The sequence below is a fragment of the Saccoglossus kowalevskii genome, chromosome 12 (genome assembly GCF_978046115.1).
Source record: "Saccoglossus kowalevskii chromosome 12, keSacKowa6.1, whole genome shotgun sequence".
NCBI classification, from domain to species: Eukaryota; Metazoa; Hemichordata; class Enteropneusta; family Harrimaniidae; genus Saccoglossus; species Saccoglossus kowalevskii.
Window position 1 is genome coordinate 20,742,523 of NC_140652.1, and position 22,730 is coordinate 20,765,252.

The window sequence follows — 22,730 nt, forward strand, 5'->3', positions numbered from 1 at the left end:
CGTCAATGTCAAGGTTTCTGAAATGGTTTGCAAAGCAGCTGAGGATCTTCTTAACAATGCAGGGGCTGTACAAACAAAAGTAGCACTGCAGTGAGTGGTGTGTTGCATCACGCAGCGTGAAATCTAACTTCTACATATGTCATGAATACAGTGATCATGTTACCTGTGGGTGATACCATTACAAAGCTGAGAAAATAGGTGCATATTCTATCTGTCTGGCTGATAAAGTCGAAGTCATCTGAAATGGTTATTGTTTAATTTAAACACAACTAAACTGGTAGAACCTGTTGATACGTCTAAACATGGCAAGAAAGACACACAGAGCAAGTATCCTTATAGACCTACACCATCACCACAGGCAACTTCCACTTGTGTTCGGTTCCAACAAATTTGGCACAATGATAATCCTTTTATTGTGTGCTTTATGAAAGATAGTTTGAAAGATGAATGCTACAAATGAGGTGTGCAATTTAATAAGAATCCACCTGCAGCACCTCCATATGACATTTGTCTTGTACATGAGGAAAAGTGGGAGTACTGTCCTCGGCCTCTGAGACTCTCTGAAAAGTCGACTACACCTGTCTCGCTGGTATTATTCAAGCACTGTCGACAGTCTACACAACAAATGAAAGCTCTCACTCATACAATGTCATCTGAGCATAAACACGTGTGGTGACTAGCTGGTATCGTCAAGCCTCTCATTCATATTTAAATTATTGGTTTGGCCCAATTCAAGTCTGGAAACGCGTTAAAGCAGAACTAAAAGTACACTGAAAGTTATTCAACTGTTTTTCTTATTTCTATGACAATGAAACCATGTGCCATACCAAAGGTAAGTTCACAAACACTTTAATTATATGATGACGTTGTTTCTGTTTCTAAGCATAGATGTTGTCACCTATTCGGCACACTATGTGCTTTTCTATATGTTATAAGTTTCCATTACGTGTTCAGAATTCATTTTGCAATTCCAGTTGTGCAAGGGAGTCAGCGAACCATGGTGAAATCCAATTAATTAACTGAAAAGGTAATATGGATGCCACTATGAGGCCGACACTATGTTACAGGCCTCGAAGTTTATTTTTATACTCTGGGTATAGGTACCCTGCCCACAAAATATTTTACCTGAGCAACCCAAATGTTTAATTATAGTCACCTAAATGTCTTTTCCACTAGTGGAGCAGTGTTCATCACCTTTTTGCACACAAGTTGATACATTATCGTCAACACAGACCTTTCTCACCTTTTTACCCGCTTTTTTAAATTTCAATAAACTAATGACGTTTTATGAATTTACATAAGCTCTCAACATAACAATGAATGAGTCACTGAAAGGTGGTCGCACACGCGAATATATTATTACGCACAGGCGTACATAATACTATTTACTTACATGAAGGTTGAAAGTTCAGATTGATGAATGCGGAATGATTTATATATTCAGAACTTTGCGATAGCAAGACTTATCAAGCGTTTTTTTTCAAAATAAGCACATAACAATCCTGGGATTGAACTGTTTTTGATTTTACAAAAGAACAAACACATTTTTGTGTGAAACAAAATTTTATTTTGCATTTTTTTACCGGTCCAACTGGGCCAATGTCGTGAACTTCGAGGCCTGAATTTCCCATTTTATATGATTTACTCATTTTATATATTTACTAATGAACATTGGATATGATTATTTATGTGTGATATAACATTTTGCTTTAAAAATTGTCGATAAGCAGACGGTTTTCAGGCATTTTTTCACGGCTTTTCATCACTACATAAGGGCATAGTTTGGTGATGTATATCCACGGTATGGGCACTATATTCACGGCATGGCAACAACATTTTAAACAAAACACACGCAAAATATAAAACAATACCGCCACAGCTAGTCCAAATCTTTGGGTACGCGTTAAGTATTGTTATGTAAAATTTACGATCTCCTCAGTGGTTCAGAAAGCTTTGATGATTTAGATGTCTGGTGTGAAGTGGTCAGTGTTTATTTAACATGGTAGTTATTGCTTCGCTTGATGGAGAATGTTTTCACTCCACACTTCAACTTACTTTTCTGTCTGTACCTCTACTAGTATTAGTCTTACCCACAACAATTAGGATATCATAGTTACTAGTTACAATTCACGAGGATTGACATAATAGAAAAAGTTCTCTCTTTACCTCTTCAAACGTGTGTGTTTGTGTGTCTGCTGGATAACAAAAGCAAGTTTAAACATGTTTTCAGAGTGATATTGCGTTGTATTCATGCCAAAATTATTACATCAATTTGTTTTATTTTAAAGTTCAATTCGTCGATGTGATCTTTGTTTTTTACTATTTTTAATATCACTTCTCAAACCGGTTTTTAGAAGCGTGTATAAGAGCACGTAACCAGCCCTGATAATGAGTACAGCAACATGCAACAATGAAATTAATGATTGATTGGTTTTACAAGTGACATTAGTAGGACATCCGTTGTGAAACAGCATCAGGTCGAACCTTCTGTAAGAGTTGAAGCAGAGTGTAAGGTATGATAGATGATCTCACTACCCATGGATAGTTCCATTGTCTTGATCACCATGACAAATGGTAGCCCCTCTGACTTGCATTGATTTCACAAACTGAATACACACACCATTTATTGGGGCATTTGAGCTTCACACTGATGCCAGTACGTTCAATCTTTGGGAGGTCAGGGTGCATGGTCCAGGAAAGATGCGTTTCGTTACACAAGTCGTTGACCGTCAATGAGCAAAATTATTTATTTATCACATACGGTCGATTTTTTGACATTGACATAGATTGTGATCAACAAATAATGACTTACTGTGGTGTCAATGTTTGTAACTGTTACTGTTGATATCTACATAGTTGACAACACAGGTTAGCTCGAATGAATCAAATTCAATCACACTGGTACTGACGACATTGTAAAATTTGACACAGTTGAACACTCCCTCTGAAAGTGTCGAGCTCTCTGATGAATGATGTTTGCATTCACGTTGTCGTGGTGATCAAGACAATGAAACTATGCGCTGTGAGATCATCCAACTACCATGCGAATCTGATTGACCTCTTCATACCATGTTTTCATTTCACTATCCATTCCCATTCACACCACTGGTTGCTTGGATACACAGCTGAACTTAGACCACACTGATTTAATTTTATGAATGACATTCTCTGAAGACCCCAAAACTAATGCGAGAGGGCGAGGTAAAAAATATCCTGCCAAAAAATAAATCCTGCTAAAACCACAGGACTACGGAGCTGGTATTACGAATTGAACCACAGAACACAGTGTATCAAAAAAACAACAAGAAGTCTTTATTTGTAGGAGGCACATGTTGATGTACACATCTCGTTCTGTATTACTGTCACAGGTATCATCTTCTTTGATTTTGAAAAGGCAAGAGAATAAGGCAGACGTTAGCTATTCCAAAAGCATACACATCAACTCAATAATAAAGAAAAACTTACTGTGTTGTATTGAAACAAATAATTGAATTAAAAATGAACAATAAGTTTGTCAACAGCAACCTGGAAATTAACTTCTTTGACATTCAAACTACAGCTTTTAAAGTGATACTTCAACTATGTAACAAATCATAAGAGGCTCAGTCTTAAAAAAAACACCAACAGAGAGTCAACAAAAATTTGGATGCAGAAAATTATGTACATGTATCTTGCTGACTGTGTGTGCAAGCAAATTACTCTGGGCGAAACTCGCTTGCCACTACCAATCTCTCGTATATGCTGTGTAAACGATACATCTCCCTGGCCGACGTCAATTGCGTACTAGTCTACAACAATTTGTTCTGAACTTTTATGCTCACGTGTTTTGGTGGCGTGGTCGCCATGGTGTATTTCCCGGCAACGCAATACGCATGTGCAGAAGATCATTTACGACAAAATTGGCACGTTTTGTGTTTGTCCAAAACGAATTTTACGACAAGCCAGTGCTTTGCGACAATATGAGTCGGCAGGTTTCGGACAGAAAGCCGATCTGTTTGAGAACAGGCGAAAACGTATGCGCGCGCGGATGTCATCTATAAAATTAAGTCGGTGTGGCCTTGTGAACTTATTCAAGAGCTTACATTGCGTCAGTGTACAATCTACACGGTAACTAATTCAGCCATGCTTGTCATGGGATAGCGGATTCTCGTAAGATAATTGGTTCGTTTCCATTATATCAAACCACGGGGAGAGCTTATGCATCCAAATCATTGTGTATTTGGCTTTTGATATACAAATCTAACAATTTATGCATGAAATATGATCGTTAGATTAGTAACTGTCGGTGGAAACAAGACGCAAATACACAGGTTGTTACGTCTTGTCAACATTGCATGTTCACACACTAATATTCGGTGTTAAATCACCTGTTATTTCAAATCATTATTTTTTCTTTTTTTAGATGATGGTGCTTATCATGACCATTATTGGATTTGTTGGGATAGTTATTTTGGTAATGATACATGTAAGTCCATTTTATTTATTCCTATTTGTCTCTAATACAACTACTATTAGGTCAAAGTTCACACAGTACGTTATTATTCCCTGCAATCAATCATAGGCGTGATCTCATCGCATTCTTATTGGTCGATCGGTTTTGCGTGCAGCTCTGTTATAAGAAGATAACTGGTCAGTGACTGTGTTCAACCACACGAACACGTTCTTCCACGTTAATAAATCCTGGTTATTTGCATCAACAAATAACTATCAGCGTGTTTTCGCATGTCGTTTACTTGCGAACGTTCTACACAGCGTAACAGAAAATACAAGTGCCCATGACGTATTTACCAAAGTGTCGATTTTTAACGCTGTTGTCGTCTAAGATGGAGCGGAGCTGTTCATATATGCGATTGTCCGTCGCCATCAAAATATTTACAGTTTTGGCCTCTTCTCGAAAACCGTCTAGCAGATTATTTTTTTTTTGCTACGATATCATTAATTCTTTATTTTTAGAGCATATTGTTGGAACAATTTTAGTTTAGTTGCTATTTTATTAATAATCAGAACCAAACTACTTTTTTGTGACTTACTTAACTTGGCTAACACATTTTTATTGTACGACAGCACAGCTATTTCGACCTTCAGGTCGGTTGTTTCTATCTCTCTGTGTATTATAATAGTTTCGGCGTGATATACTAGAAATACACGACCCGGCACTGCTGATTATCACAAAAAACATTCCCTCGACTGCAAACTATCGAGATATAGCATGCGTTGTACTGAAATATACGACTACGTGAAGATCAGAAATATTGATGAACACTAAAGCCCGCGTATGCTATTTATAATTCTGTTTTAATTACTTTTAAAAAGAAGGGCGGAGAGGCATTTTTTTTTTTTTTTTTTTTGCGATTAAATCACTCCGTCGGAGCTCTGTTGCTAGCAAAGTTAGTGACAAAAAAGACGGGTCGCACTTTTTGGTGATGTTAAAACATTATTTTTGTACTAAGCCCGCCATACACTGCCCGGACTGAGCACGCTCAACAAAATATCCCGGACGTTGACGCTGTAATCATCAATGAAAAACACCTTCGCATAGTTGCAACTTTGTGGGCGCCATTCAATCGTTACGTTTGTGTTGTATTCTCACTTGATCCAATAATGGAAACTCGTCGGTAATTTGTCTGAATTACTATTATGATAGCATAAAACATAAGAAGAAGTACATTTTTGATCAGTATATCTCAAATGTAAAAATTGTAAAACGTTTTTACCATCGATAATGCTGATAGAAAATGTTCCTAATCTCCTGCATACATGTCACAAATTAATGTTTAATGTTTTATTAGAGATTATTACTTAAAATAACACATGAGTGTATACCTTATAATAAGGTATCGGCAAATAAAATTGGCAAATGCAAAAAGTTACGCATGTCGTAAAATGTCGTACAATTACCAACAATTTCAGACTTTTGATAGACTCGACAAAAATGCAAGTTCAGGCACTAAACTTAAAGTTGTTTTTACAAACTGTGCATATTTCGTCTTTAATGTCGCTGATATTTGGCGAATATAATGCTACATTGTATACCTGTAAATTGGTGTTGTACCTATAAGGTGTTATATAATTAATATTATTATACATCTGTCGACGTAACGCCATAAGTTACAGTGTAGCGTAATTTTGTGGTATTTTACGGGGTATTTTCCTCCTACTATATAAGAAAATGCGAATTCCAAATATGAAATGATTGCTCGCGTAAGCGTTCTCTAATATAATAAAAACAAACATGGCTGCCACCACGGTTTAACCGGACTCCCACAAAGTAGTTCGCTGATTCTGTTCTAAACTTTTTAGATTTCGGCATTCTCATGATGTATCCTTGGAAGGAAAAGATGTATAATAATAATAATAATAATAATAATAATAATATTAATAATAATAATAATAATAATAATAATAATAATAAGGTTATTACGAGGATACCTGAAAATATGCACCTAGACTGCGCTGCGCATCGTTTGACACTTCCGCTGCACTGTCTTCGTGCATACTTTGAGGTATCCTCGTAATATCCACATAATATACAATTTAACATAAATGTATTTTTTGTCTGTAATTCCCATTTGCAGCATATTTCTGGATTTAACGTGTCGCCCTTGCACCTGAAAGTATTTTCAGCAAACACAAATTCCCCACTATGGCGTTTCCCAGTACACAACGTGAGCAACAGATTGGTTTTAAAACATCCTTCATGGAATATTACCTTGGGTGAGCTAGGAAGTATGGGAATGACCAGCGCTAAAAACTCTTTATTTCGCATCAGAGGAAATATCTCAAATTACCACTTTGCTGATCACATACACATCATGATAGATGCCAAAGATGATAACGGAAGGCAACGCGTTCTTGGTGGTGATATATGGAAACCAATGATGTTCAATCCAAATCTCAAATCCAGTGTAATGGGCAATGTAGTTGACTATGACAACGGTACATACAGTATATACTTCTTCGCTGCATGGAGTGGGGAAGCGTTCATTGATATTCAGCTTGTTCATACTCGCGATGCCGCACTGTACATTGAGGACGTCTTCAGAAAAACGGAAAAAATGATGTGGCAAGGTGTCTACAGCAGAGGTGGCTTAGAAGAGACGAGTGTGTGTCACCTGCGTCGTGAGGGGACGTGGGCAAATCAATGTGAACACATGAGAAATCTACATTTTGGTAGAACGCTCATTTTGTGTGAAAAACCAGTGAATCTGACATGTGGGGACTTAAAATTTTTTCATACAGCAAGTGTATCATTGGACAATAAGCAACATCTGGAAGACATGTTTAACAGGTATTTACATATGCTAGCAATATAACATACCGTCTAATGAGATATTATTAATTGTTGTGTGTTGCTGTCAATTTATCTGTATATAAACTGAAAATTTTTAGTTCATATAACTTTAATTGCTCCTAAAATCATTTGGTTTTTAGAATTCAATCTATTGAAAATCTTAATAGCTTGTTAAGAAATCCTCCATTAAGATGGCTAAATCAGATTTATCCGACTATTCATCATTTTTTCTAGGGCCATATCAGTGGTGTGTTTGACAAAATATTATTCTAATTGTGGCATAAATTCATACTTGGCAGGTGTAATAAACTTAACTATGATGCCACTGCCACACGATTAATCACAGATAAGTTCTTGCCTATTGACTTGTGTAGAGCTCGGGCTTCTAACAGACAACTGAACAACTATTTGATTAGGACTCAGGATGTTCAGGATGAAATATTTCAGGTTTCAAATTCAGAGCAGGATGCGCTTACCCATGTTTTTGTGATTTTGTGTTTTTGTGTTCTTGAACTGTAAATCCTGTCAATAATGTTGTTTTTATAATCATGATCATATTAATCCACTCGGATATTTACTTAGAAACCGAGGCAAACGACTTTACTTGATTTGATTTGAACTTGAGATGAGAAGTATTTAGAGCAGTTCCTCTTTCAAGAATATTGACCTCCTTCACTTACATTTCATTATAAACTCCACGCGAAAATATAAGTGCAAGACAAAATGGATAATTGGGCTTCATTGTAACCTTAATTTTGCTTTGTACAACTTTCAGCTGATTTCTAATTTCAACTATTAATCAACAGGTCCTATCAGAAGATTAACGGCAACCCAAGTAATTTGATCATACATAGTGAGTAGATTACTATACATCTCTTTAGTTTGTCACTTTAGTTTGCGCCGTTAAAATTACATTTTGATGGGGCTCTTCTATTAGGTTGACACGCCATTCCCGACAGTCATGTAAACAAGTGTGGTGTTTAAATTATTCTATAAAACATGGTGAACTGAAAAAACTGTGAAATACATATATATTTTTCTACTTACTTCATGTGGTGGTTTTATACAAGTATTGCATTGTACTTATCCACAGTTTACATCTTTTAAACATAGATGGGTTACCCAATTAATCACTAATCTGCGTGGTAATTTTGTAGTTTATTAATCGTATTGTTCAGAAACCGTGGGGATTTAACGATATACATGGGAACAAAAACTGTAGTGCTACTTGTACGCTATCATTTATATGTAATGTCGAGGGAAGTAACACAATCATAACTGTTATCATAACTGGTATCATGTTTTTTTCGTGCATGTGAGTTTTTCTTTTGTTTTTTAATCATGCACATACTCACAATGGTGTGCTCTTTATCAACAGACTCATCGTTCGAACTACAATCTTTATTAAATAAAATTCCAATATGCAGTGACGGACTATATATGGATGAATTCAAGCCTACTGGTTTCTGGAACAACAACACTTGGCATTCGTTGGTTTGTCAAACTACTCGTTTTAACAGAAAGTCTAGTAGAATGTGTTTGAATGAATATAGTGAGTTATATTTTCTTGGTGACTCAACATCAAGGCAGTGGTTTATAGAGGTATATCAATTACTTGGTATTCCAAGCGATAATGTCACGTGGGATGAACATTATAAAAATACTCCGAAAAAAATCCGAAAATTCCTTTACAAGAAAACGCGCGGAAAAGCTGTCATCGACGGTATGACTCTGTTCTTTTTATTCCACCCGTTGGCCTCAACTAAACAAAAGTTATCACTAGAACATTTTCCATTAGAATACGAGATTTTGGAAAATATTAAAACATGTAACACTATAATAGTACTTGGCACATGGGCTCATTACACACATTGGACTGTGACTGCATTTGATGAAAGACTGCGATATATTAAACAACACTTGTATGAATATAAAAAGAGATGTCCAGGTTCAAAGATTATTATTCGTGGTTCGCATGCGCGGGAACATGATGGATGGGAAAAGAACCTTGGCAATAGCGATTTTTTGTTGAGAGGCGTCAATGATATATTGAAAAATGTCTTTAAATCCGAGTTGTGGTTGACATTTATTGATGTTTGGGAACTTAACTATTCCTCCTTTGCGAATAAGACTGTGCATATGCCTGAACACGTGGTAAAAGAAGAGATAAATCTTCTACTCTCAAATGTATGCCCCGAGAAGTATTATTAACATTGATTGAGTGTAATATTTTTTTATGTCAATCGCTTTGAGATTGACAACAGTGAAGTTAAAGTAGATAGCAGGATGACAAGTTTAATATGGAAAATAAATATTCTGTAATTTCATATTGATCATTCTTGATAGCCTAAGACCTGTCACAGACTGCGGCAATTATCGGCAATGTTAAGCAATTATCATTGACAACGCATACATTGTGTGGCTCATTTAAGCCACATCATTTAACGGTTTTAGAACACTACTTGATAATTCTGGTCATATTCATACGTTTTTTTTTTTTCAAAATTAAACAGAATACAAACGTGACTTGCAATTTCTTTTAAAATGTACAAAATGCAACAATAGCTTTCAAATAGCTCTTATACAAGTTTTAGTTCATTGTAATTGGAAATGCGAGACTCAACCGACTTTATTCAAACTTGATAGATTCTTCACACCTACATGTGGGAAAAGTTATCAACAAATCCATTCTTACCATTAACATGGCAACGGACAACAAAATAATTGTTAGAATTCATAAACGGATTGCAAATCAGGCTACCAGTTGTTCGTATTTTCATTTGATATGTAGGTTTGGCTTAGGGTACAAAAAACTGGCATGTTTATATGTGGTACTGAAAATATTTTCCAGTATGCAAACAATTGTAAATTTGAAAATTGTTAAAATATATCATTTGCATGTCTAAATCTTTATAGTATGTAGCAACAAAATTGTGTTAGTTATCTGTTCTTTACTTTCACTGTGTTAAATCACTTTAAGAGTTATTTTCCTTGTGGGACCCAATAATTTCAACTTCATTTGTCTTTGTTTAGTTAGTTTGTTTGTCTGGAATTGTATCAAGAAGTGTTTTAGTGTACTTGTAATAGACTTTACTTGATGGTGCACTATCGCTTGCATTCAAGTTGCAAACAAATTGCATAGCGCCGGTCGGCATTTTTTTATTCTGGTCGGAAATTATGAATGGCGGATTCTAGCAGCGAGCGTGGGCAGATTTTTGAAAAAATATCGAACGAATAAATTGATAACTGAAAAGGTGTTTGAGTAATATTCTCAAACATAAAACGCAACTGGATGTGTTTTTACTAAAATAAATGAGTTTGCAATAGACCAATACACTCACGTGACACTACTTTCCCGATTTAGGTGCGTGCAGGGAGCTGATTCGTGTAAACTACTTCCTTGGGGAGCCACTTTCGTTTTCGCACCCCAGGCCACGACACCAGATCTATTGACACTACCTGCTTAGACTTCGTACTTGATATGGTTGCGCATTTGTCGTTATTTTGTGCAAAGTAATGAAAAACGAAACAGCGTTAATTTTTGACATAGAACAAACTTTTAAGGGAGATAGAACAGTGGTGGACTAATTAGAATAGCAGAATCCTCGGTACTGATATTTTGTGGTTCTTTGCTAAGACCGATATAAAAAATAAATGTAGTAGTCCAGATAATCGTGGTGTCGTAATTAATCAATATATACGTTACGACAAAACATCTATTCTCATTTATACTTGATATATATATAATTAAAATATATAAAAATATTATGGGTATTTGAGCTCCCCACACCAATACTTGCTTTAACATTGGTCACGTGAGTGAGGTGATCATGTGACCGGGCGCGTCATCTGACTTCATATTGCAGTGCACGCCCTGAGCTGCATGTGCTACATGGCTGTTATGCCGTAAAACCGTCGCGTAACCGTCGGACTATAAGGGTGGTATATCCGTCGCGTAACCGTCAGCCTGAAATGCTACGTTTGTCGTCCATTCAGTTCAACGTAAATCAACGACAATTTCTGAAAAAAAAACGCAGATTTTCGTTCAACATATTCTTCTAAATAACCGCTGATTAAGTTGGACGGAAGAAACGTGAATGCAGAAATACACGCCAACTTACGTTTCCGGCGTATTTTTGTGTTCTTCCACGTCATGTACGCAGAGTACGCCCATTGTAAATTACATTTATTTTGATGTTTTCCGGGAACTGCCTCATAATATTTATCCGTACATGGTGTGTATAACCGTTTACAATTTAAAATGTGCATTAGCTATAAGAGTTGCCAAAATATAAAATTAGTCCGAATTTGTATATAGCGCCCTCATACAGCTTGTTTTTAAATTGCTCGTTAAGTACAATTACTCACGCATCATGATACTGCCATCAACGACAAACAGTTGTGGCTTGAAGAGTGATGTACCCCCAGACGTGATTAGCTCTAATACACCACGCTTCTTGTATGCCTTTATTAAATACATTTTATGAGATTTCAAAAATCTAAAAAAAGTCTAGTTGGGCTATGATAGGATGAAGTTTCATCATATTTTTTGTTTTGGGCCGACTTATATTTGTCATACGTTGGTTCAAAAGTAATTCCAGGCAAGACTGGTCCAACCGCAGTTTCATCAAAATTCGGCTACTTGTTATCCAGCCCGTCTGGTGTGAGCCGAGTCGTGGACTAATGTTCGTATTCTACACGTCATGACCACAGAGAATCATATTTCAGAGACTCTAAAGTGTTCTCTTATTCCTGATTTCAATCGCAAAACAGAGGGACACTTCCTGACATTCACCCTAAGAACGAAGCAAATATCCAAAATGTGTGGGATCTAGAGCTTATTGGAACAAAAGACAACCCGGAAGTCGATGAACTGTTTGGAAACCTATACGGACCCATATCTTTCGATCGACAATGGTAAATACACTGCCAAATTACATTGGAAAAAAGATCACCCACCATTACCGACAAACTATGACGTGACAACACGCCGCACACGAAGTATGATTCGTCACCTCACCCCGGAACTTATCGCAAAATACGATGACATTATTAGCGAACAGAAACAATGCGGTTCCATTTCTGAGGTCAATTACCCCGATCCAGATATCGGACACTATTTACCGCACCGCGCCGTTAAAAAGGATTCTGCAACAACCTCTTTTCATATTGCATTCCGCTGTTGAAACCGCCGTTAATGAGCCATGGAGGGCTTAAGTAGTCATTTTACGCTTGGATTATATTCCGTCGTACCGGAATATTGTTACAGGCGACAATATTACTGGTTCTGACCCAGTTTTGGACGATATTTGCATACGTTGTGGATGTAAATAACTATAACAAACTGGATAAATTACTACGAATAACCGCATACGTACTTTGACTTGTAAACAAATTAAGGAGGTCATCAAACTATAACAAAGTTCAACTGTCTGCCGAGAAGAGATGAACCACTGACCTACAACGCTCTAATTATGGGGACGTCGTACATTCTCTCCGAATACGCGATCGTAAACATGCCCCAATTGTTCAACAGTTGAACTTGTTTCTGGATAACGAAAACATCCTGCATTGTGATCGCCGCATACACGACGCACCGTTAGACTTTGTTACGAAATTCCCTGCTTTACTTCCTCCACATCATAAGTTTACAAATCTTGTAATTATGAAAGCTCATGAACTACTCATACACGAGGGGGTCCAGTCTACAGTGATCCAAAATTCGCCAACGTTACTGGATGTGTTTGTGATAACGTTGGGTAATTTAGAACTTAGCAATTTAATTTTCGATAACCGTGAATGTGTATCTAATTTACGTAATATGCAGCATTTTTACTATCGTCTAGAAGGAGTCCCGGTGTTTGTGACTGGTGTAAAAACTTTATGTAACATCACGTTCCGTAATATCGTGACACACCAGCAAGACCGACAACGTGACGAGTATACCCCCATTACTGGTTTATTTCGATAGTATGTCTCAATGGAACCATTTGTACTTGTCTAATGTGAAATTAGACAGACAGACAGAAAGTAGACAGTGTTCTGGTCATGTGTCCCTGTTGAATGATCGTCGCGACCACAACAACGTTTCCATTACGATGGAAATTCTATCCGGCTATCAAATAACACCTTTAAAAATCGTCGCTAATTCGGGCCTCACTTACCGCGTATTCGATATTTCGCAGTGGTTAGAACCTAACATATTCTATAGCGTTCACGGGGAGTCTGATGGTGTCAGCAGCAGTCATTGCGGACTGGTTGCCGACTGGTTGATATACGGACTTTTCGAGCTGATAATTCCGATAGTTATTTTCGTTGAATGTCACGCTGTTTTAATCTTTTCACATTGCGTTACAACCGAGTACACGCGTCAGTATCACGATAATTATGATTTGAAAGCCATAACAAATAATAATAGAATTAAGAAGAGAAACTTGCCGCTAATCAGTAGTAGTAGTAGTGACGACGACAATGAAGAGCTAATTTTTACTCGGTGGCGTGTACAAATTACAATCATTTTATGGTGTATTTTTGCACAACGAATAGACTGTCGAAAGTCCTCGGGCCTAATGTAATTGTGTTTTCTTGACATTTGAACACCGAATGCGTTTTGTGAGAAATGCGAACCCTTTCACGCGAGGGACTTTAGTCCCGAGAGACTGTCCACGTCTGCAGGTTTCTAGTTGATATGAATAATTCATAGTTGATGCTGACGTCTCGAAATAAATTATATTAACATAAAGTTTGGAAATTTATTCTAAATGACCCACGTTGGTTGTTCACGTTGTGAACACAATGAATACAGTCACTCCAACCAAAATAGCAAAGCAAAAAATTAAATAGCCTCGAACCAAGGAAACATCGTGCATTGTTTGTGGCAGTCCAAAAGAAAATATAGAAAACTGGAAGAGACTGTTTTGTAGAATCAACAGAACTACGACATGCGAAGAAATCGAATTTGTTGTGGCAGAGACGATTGATCTACATCTTGTCAGTTCGTATGCGTGCAGAATATGTGGACTGAGAGCGTCGACTCTGCATAAAAACATTCAGAAAGAATTTCAACAAAATAAGCGAGAGTCATTGGAAAGGCTCAGACATTTTCCTCTAAGGGAATGGCAACTGAAAGTCATGGTTTCGAAACGAGTTTTTTTTTTAACAAGAGGGATGCTGACAAGTACATCTCTCTCATCTGTGTAGTTTGCGATAGTGTCTCGCTTGGTGTGGTTGACTTTTCTGAGATCAGAGCCTCAGAGTATCAAAGGATAATATATAATATTAATATTACTGAATAACATTTTTTTTTCATTTTTATATATTTGAAACATCATAATCCACGTCTTAATGATCTACTGACTTAAAAATAAAATGTGGGTAAAATGTATTTTGTATATGAACGATCGTAGCGGGCGTATTTGGTGAATGTACTATGGTCATGTAAAGTAGTTCTTGCATTGTGCAGCTATTTTGTGTATCATTAGATACTTGCTGCATACATTTCAGCTGGATATCAATTCATGTGCGATTTTTAAAAGCCTACCATCTCTCGCCACTGTGTCGTGACACTTTTGAGTCTTCGAGACGACGACGATACTCACAATTATTTCCTGGTAAATCAATGCGCGCGTTGCGCGGCTTTTTGCTGTTTGAGCCATATGAAAATTTGTGCTTACAACTGGTTTTTAATCCGTGTCGAAGACGTGCACAGAATGGTCGTTTTGTGCACGTTTTCGACACGGCTTATCAGCCACCTCAAGTGCCAAATCCATGAAATAAACAACCAATGTCAATAGAGTAGCCTAGGTGTTAAAAATGGATTAAGTACTGGCAAACCAAATTCTGCATAGGTATGTTTCTAAACGCTTGCTTTTTAGCTGATTTAGTCATCATTTTTGAACTCAGAAGCCCGCAAAACCTAATATTACATGTGAGAACGAAACAAATCCGTCGAGATTTCACGATTTCACGTTTTCCCGTAAAAGGGATGCTGCCTGTTCCCTCTCTGGACTCCCTTCCCGCGTATACTAGTACTGGTACTACCATGGATTAGTACCTTCCATTGTACTACCAACTGTAACCATGTCCCTATTTGGTGACGCATGTCAAGCTATAAATGGGCATCAATACTCATTTCGCCCAATATTTCGCTTTTATAACATTTTATAACATATCACTTAATTTCCGACCGGAAACACTTATTAAAAACACTGACCGCTTGTTCAAACACTGAACACTGGCACATGAGTTGTCGAAATGGTTGTTTTAGTGCTAAAGTTTGAGGATTCAATGAGTATTAACCATTATTTAATTTCGAACGACACTTCCAAACCATCATACTTTGTTTCGTTCGCGAACGTACAGCGGGACTGTGTTCCGTTTGAATCCAGGGCTGCTATATCGTTTCAACAACATAATTATCGAGACAATTACGTGATACAGGCAATGCTAACTCCTTAGGGCAGAGAGCAGATACACCAGGAACATATTGATGTCACGGCCATGTATTTAAAATGCGAGCATGCAGACGGGCGATATTTCTGGGTTCGCGCGTTCGAAAAAATAAGCGAAAATTATTCAACTGGCGGTTGCAAAAGCGATTAAAAATGATAATCGAAAAGCAGAAGCGAGCAGGAGGTTGGGTGAAATTAGTGCTGTACATTCAGGTCCTTTGTAAAAATAAGATCGGCCAAGATCTATATCATTCTGAGGCACGCTGAGAATGCAGTTTTAAATATTGACACCGTTCGTATATTTTAAATGAGTCAAAAAATAAATAAATTATATGCTGCTTAAGCGATGATGAATCGAAACAGACTCGTTTTGCAAGTTTTAACGGCTACGTTCTGCTGAAGATATAAGACTTCACTTTCAGAGTTATTACCGAAGATAATGTACAACAGCAAAAAACAACAACATTTGGTTATGTGAAATAGAGTAGCATTCATGTAGGTCCAATCAGTACTGTTGTATCGTCTATTTCGTCAACCGAACGTTACTACCCGGACCTGCTCGTCGATTATTATTGCAAATGTCATTTTTTTCCAGAATCAATTGGGTATAAGTACGTTATTTTAGAATGATTTTCATTTGGTTTCACCAAAGACAATTGTCTTTGGATTCACGTGATAGTCAATCTGATTTATCATATAGCATTAAAACAGGAAGTCCTCGGCATGGGTCAGAGTACTAGTATACCCCAGACCACTCGTTTTGATGAGTGGTCTGGGTGTGGCTTGTGGGTAAGAATAAAAAATGAATTTTGGTGAGGTTGTGATTATTTGGATTTTTGAGAACTGATTTTTACTATTGAAATGAAATTATCACGTCTAGGGGTGAATTGTTAATAGGTGAAGTGATGTTAAAAACATAAGTAGTTCATCTTCTTGCGTACACCGCAACAACACAGGTTTATTTTCTAACACAGATCTCCAGTCAAGAGGGTGGCGTTTGGACGTAACCCCGAAGTTAAACCATAGACAATATAGTAGGAAGGACAAGCAACTCCAGCGATTCTATTGTAGCAGGGTAGGCTGGAAAAAAGTTAAGCTGATTTAAACTAACCGTTAACATAAACTAAATATTTATTTCGATTTCTCGTTAAGGTAGAGATGACTGACAGGTATTTTAATTAGATAATTAGGCAACCAAGATGACCTCCCTTGTCCACAAAGCTATATACAGCCAAAACAAAGTCAGCTTGGACATTCAGTTGTGAGACATGACAAAATAAACGGTGCCAGTAATAGATTTCGCGAATGAAAGAACAAAATAAACGTAATCAAAGGCGCCGACCACGCGCGTTCGAAATAAATAGAACTGACGAGAAATTTCGCCTGCATCTTTCACTCACGCAAACGCACACACATGCTATTTCCGTATATTGAATACGTTGGTAACGAAAGGGACAAGTTTAAATCATCTTTGTATTAATACAACTTGAAAGCAACAGTCTCACACTGAATATATGTTTATAAATTATCAAACTAAACAATCGCAGTAGACACAGCAATTCATGTTAACAACTCTGTGTGTGTGATTCAGAGCCCGGATATCAACATCGAAAATAGCGAAGATTTGCGTTTTCTTGATCGTCACGTAAAAGAAACCCTTTGAAACGCTAGCAAAAAACCGAAAGTAGTGAAAATAAAATAATAAAGACAATCGTGCCTCATTTATTCACAAGTATTCGAGTTATTTTGTTGAAATTATTAATAAAAACAGGGTATAACGTAGGTAGACGTGCATTCAGGCTTAAAGACTGGACGTGTAGTCAAGATGGCGACAGACGTGAAAACGGAAGACGGAATTAAAGTCTATTAAAAAAAATGCGAGACAGAGAACAACAAAAAACAAGTGTAGTCAGTGAAAATAAAAAAAAATTGACGATTCATGCATCATGAAAACAAAAATATTCGTGCATTTTGTCAAATACGGGGTATAAACTTACACATGCATTCCGTTTGAAAGAGTGTGAATAAGTAGTCAAGATGACGACAGACATGAAAACGGACGGATTGAAAGTTAATTTCAAAATAAGTGCAAGACAGAGAACAACAAAAAACGAGCACAGTCGGTGGAAAATAACATACTAAGAAGATTCATGCATCATGAAAACTAAAATATTCGAGTATTTTGTCGAAAACGGGGTACAACCTTAGACATAAATTCCGGTTGAAAGAGTGTGAGCTATTGTCAAGATGGTGACAGACGAGAGAACATACGGATTCAAAGTCTGTTTGAAAAAAAAATGCGTGGCAGAAAAAAATAAAAAACGAGCATAGTCGGTAAACAATAACATAATAAGATTCATGCACCATGAAAACAAAAATATTCAAATATTTTGTCGAAAACGGGGTACAGACTGAATATAACATGTACGGAAACATTACTTCCGTCTGAAACTAACTTTTAATTTTATTCAATTAAACAGGAATATATATATTAAAAGTCATATTTTTTACTAGTGAACCACGTTCACTAGAACATCTGATAACTATTGTGTGTTCGGAAGATGCGCATTGCGGAAAGATATTTGTAGTTCGATACGAAAGTAGTGACATCGCATGGAAGTAAATATGACGTCATTGTTTACTTGCTCATCATAATATTCCAGCGCTGCTTACGTTGGGCATACGGCGTTTGACATTGGTGTTACTATACTACTATACTGTCTATGGTTAAACAGGGCTCAAATTTATAGGGAGTAAAAAACAGAAGTGGAAGAGCAGTCCATGCATTGACCAATCATTGCTCACAAACACCAACGAAATATTTGTTGTTGTACAAAGGGGTTTGGCGCTAAAAACAATGGAACGTTTATAGGTTTAACGTTGGATTTAGATCGTGTTATAATCCAAATCCCCTACTAAGACTTGTAAGCACCAATTTTCATATGGCAGAAGACGCTCACATGAGCCCACACACATAGAGGTACATCAAAGAGTTCAAGGTTTGCCAATTGTATAGTGTCACTATTTATGCCAGCCTCCCTGAACACCAGTGTATATTTTGATGCTGATCCGACAAGAATATTTTAATGCAAGCAAGCAGACGCATGTTCGTCAATATTTTTTTGCCACATGCTCCAATTGGAGTGGACAAATTGACATGCTCTTTCACGTTCGATTTGAAAAACGTACTTTGCTTGATGTATATTTTGCTTCCCTAACACTGTAAATAAGCATATGCACTTCTAAAGGTAGGACTTGTCCGTATATTTGACAAACTGTCCCATAAATAATCCTGAGGTAGCGCTACAAAGCATGGCCATATGTTAATTTCATTGTGTACATATCAGGTGCTTTCATTTTCCGCATTAAGAGTAGAGAGTGTCCAGATATACTTTTACCTATGTAGCACTATAAATAAAAGGGTTTCCCCATTTGTTCAGATCAATTAATGCCGGTTGCCATGGTAACTATATTGCCAACTTAGATTTCAATATTTTTCTGCATTTATTCAGTCATATAAATATAATTATACATTTCTTCTGATCTGGAAAGTATATATTACATACACAGTCCAGTCCAATTTTGTACAATACATTGATGACAGGAAAAAATAACCAAACAAATCATTGTAAGACTAGTATACATGCAGTGATTAATTTTATGCGAAGGTTCTCACTAAATGCATAAGTAATTTATGTTGTTGAGTTAGCTGCAACTTTTTTTATTTTTATTCAAATGAGTTAAATTTTGTCACATTTAGCAGCCACAATATTTTGTGTTAAAAAATCTCAAAATTTCATTAGCCGTTTTACGTTGTACTTTGTACTTTACTTTTTATTCCTATTCACCAAATAGGATTATATAGTGATTTGTTTTTTGACCATTTCTGTTTAAAACACAAAACGTAGACAAGCCTGGATTTTTTCACTTCATATACTGTACATAGTATATATGTAATACTGTTGTCATCTTATTAAAGATGGCTGTCTGGGTTGTGAACAAATTCAGCATATTGGGGTTTCCGAAACCAGGTCCTGAAAATATGTTTTTCTATGGTCTTCAAACTTTGTGACTGATGATTTTGATAATGTTCATAAATACATGGCATCTTGACAAATACTAAAAATACGTGCACATACAATTGTTCAATTATCTCATTAAAAATGGCAAAAATGCATTAAAAGAATCAATTTCCAGGGCAAAATCTCTGGCATTCAAGGTCTCAATAGTACCTATCAATGTTTTCTACTATGGGAGTGTTGGCTGAGTAGGAAAATTTGATATATTTTTTTCTTGGCATGCGCATATGAAATTTACCACCTAAGGGAAGGGCCATAACAATGTGTAAATACCTCAAGGGTGGAGCATTGATTGATGGTGTAATGGCATTCCTTGCTGACAAATTTCCCTGTATACAGTACATGGAAATTTGACGTCAAGGAATGCTACAACACTTTCTGATTCCCAACTATGGTACTCCATATTGTGGTTATTTTTTCTATTCGCCCCACACCCCTCCCTGGTAGAAAAACATTCATATATGCATAGCCTGCTCAAATTTGGTACAACATCATGCGACCAATTATTGTAAAGGATACAAAAAACGTTATTGCTGAATGTAGCACGTCAATGACATTTTTGTGTTTAGATGTATCCATGTCCTATGAAAGGTTGTAGCAGTTCATCATTCCGAGATGAGAATACGCTGAGGACACATGTGACATTGTTACATTCTCCTTCCAAATACATGAAGTGTCCAATATGTCAGAAAGACGTTGATTGTGAGTCAGAAATGTCTAAGCACTTTAGTTTAATGCATCCATCCTCACCAATGACATTCGGACAAAGTCAGAAACAGGCAGTACTTTCATGGTCAGCATTTCTAGCTTAAAAACTCTAGCTCATTCAAATAGTAATGGAATCATTGACATAATTATTTTTTCTTTTTTTTTGCTTTTTGTAGATAAATACACCAGCCACTGTAAAAAGGGAACTTTTTCCAAACGAGGAAATGGATGATGAAATTTTAGATGAATTGGCTAATCCTCAACCAAGTGGTTCATCAACTCAGGTGATTTGGAAATAATGAGTGTGTATACATTTAAAGAATTCCAAAAACAATTTTCAAGTGCTGTGTGTCAGCATGTGCATGCCAAATTACTTACTGATATGAAAAAGTATGGCTGACTGATGGTCATTTTGTGTGTTAATGAATGCTATTCCAGACTAGTGGATGAAGTCCAAAACGGGGCCTTATTGGTTTGTCTCGATCCATGCATCTGTCTATGCATGTGTCTATTCGTCCGAAACTGTATCTTGAATATCCCTGGACTGATTCTTTTCAAACTTTGTACATACATAGTACTTTATTTGGGACTTGTGCAGATGCAATGATTTAATGATTGGATCGAAGATGGCCGACTGGTGGCCATCTTGTTTTTTTGAAAACATGATGTGCTTTGTCAGTTTTCATTCAAATTTGGTACATGAGGTATGCATGTTAATATACTTGTCCATTACAATTTTTTTCACAATCAGATCAAAGATGGCCGACTGACAGTTTTTGACACACATCTTGAGTATGCATGTAGCAATTAACTTCTATACATATGCATATATATAAATATTGTAATTTATCAGCTGATAATATGGTAATTAGAATTGTTAACCTATGTGGTACTGTGGTTTTATCCTGCAAAAATCAGCATATGCCAATGAGCATTTCTGGAATATTTTCAACAGGAGTATTCTAACTATCCGAATATGAATGCTTTTTTCACAATGACTAGTTTCTAAAACAGTTTACAGTACCCTACTAGTAATATAAGAAATGAATTCAATGATGTTTACGTGGCAGGCATTTAAGTCTTTAACCCTTGACGGCAAAATATTCTTTCTAACTATAATTTACGGCAAATATTTTCACATTTTCTGTAATTTGGACCAGGCAGATACAATCTGACATTAGTATTATTTTTTTCATCGAAGGGTTTGACACGGAAAAGAGCAGGCCATATAAATAACTATTTTGTCAATGGTGTCAACGGTTGATAGTGTCTGCCGAGGGGTTAACAATGCTTCAAGATGCAAGTTTGAATTTAGTCTGTAGGCTTTTGAACACGCTGTGATTAAAACTACAAAAATCATTTTGTTGCTATGTTTCATTTCAGATTGGAGCAATTTTGATCTCCGACAGTGATGATGATGATATTGGTTCTCAGAAATACTGGAATAGTGACAGTAAATTTCCCTGCTATTCCATGGGTAAAAGTCAGAGGTACACGTCAACAGAAGCAGTTCAAATTTTAAAGAAAGTAAATCATCAATAATCTAAGTGTAAGCAGGTACCCCCAACATGTCGGGAGAATGCTGCATTTCTTATGGACCTCAATTATTTCACTTGTATAGAGGACGTAAGAAGTGACATTAATGGAACATTTCTACATACCCAGCTTATAGGCTGTAGATTGGTGGAGTGTGAAGAGGTTGATGGAGTGTTGCAAGTGTATATCCTAAGTGCAAACACGAAAATCAGCCCTGTTAAGGATAATGAAATTCTGATTCACATAAATTCAAAAAGAAATTTCATTTGGTAAAATCATCCTTTTATATGACAGACAAGAATGAAAAACCTGTAAATCCAGTCGCACTTCTACAATACCACACTGATAATGGAGAAACATCAGTAGATTTTGAGGTGCCTACATATGGAGGAAAGGAAAAAAGCCATTTCACAGTAAACGAAAGGCCACTTCAGCTAAGGCAAAGGGATACTTGTCACAATGGACCTCCACTGCTGTTGTGCATAAGAAGCTGTGTGATGAAACTGGAGGAGCACTTCAAGCAACACATCATGGTGATTTCTCAATAGGAAGACTGTGAGCGAAATGAAGGTTAAAGTGAAAATTGTAACATCAAGTGACTCTGTGAAAGACTTGAAAGAATATGCCAGAGTAAAACACGAAAATGGTGATCCTGTTGTGTTGGGG

The 22,730-nt window shown here is 36.7% G+C and overlaps 1 protein-coding gene across 2 annotated transcripts; it reads left to right on the top strand.

Moving 5' to 3' along the window:
- Positions 1 to 4,406: 4,406 nt before the first annotated feature.
- On the top strand, positions 4,407 to 22,045 carry LOC146735617 (NXPE family member 3-like). 2 transcript variants are annotated; one of them, XR_014931140.1, is made up of 6 exons: positions 4,407 to 4,465; positions 6,576 to 7,288; positions 8,098 to 8,144; positions 8,670 to 8,843; positions 20,705 to 20,812; positions 21,912 to 22,045. XR_014931140.1 is itself a non-coding variant. In XM_085506174.1 (4 exons), exons 1-4 carry the CDS (start codon positions 4,418 to 4,420, stop codon positions 9,500 to 9,502), a joined length of 1,641 nt encoding a protein of 546 aa, XP_085362300.1. In that variant the 5' UTR covers positions 4,407 to 4,417; the 3' UTR covers positions 9,503 to 9,772. The 2 variants fall into 2 exon arrangements, 1 of the variants encoding a protein (XP_085362300.1); XM_085506174.1 differs by lacking the exons at positions 20,705 to 20,812; positions 21,912 to 22,045 and having other exon boundaries at positions 8,670 to 9,772.
- The last annotated feature ends 685 nt before the right edge of the window (positions 22,046 to 22,730 follow it).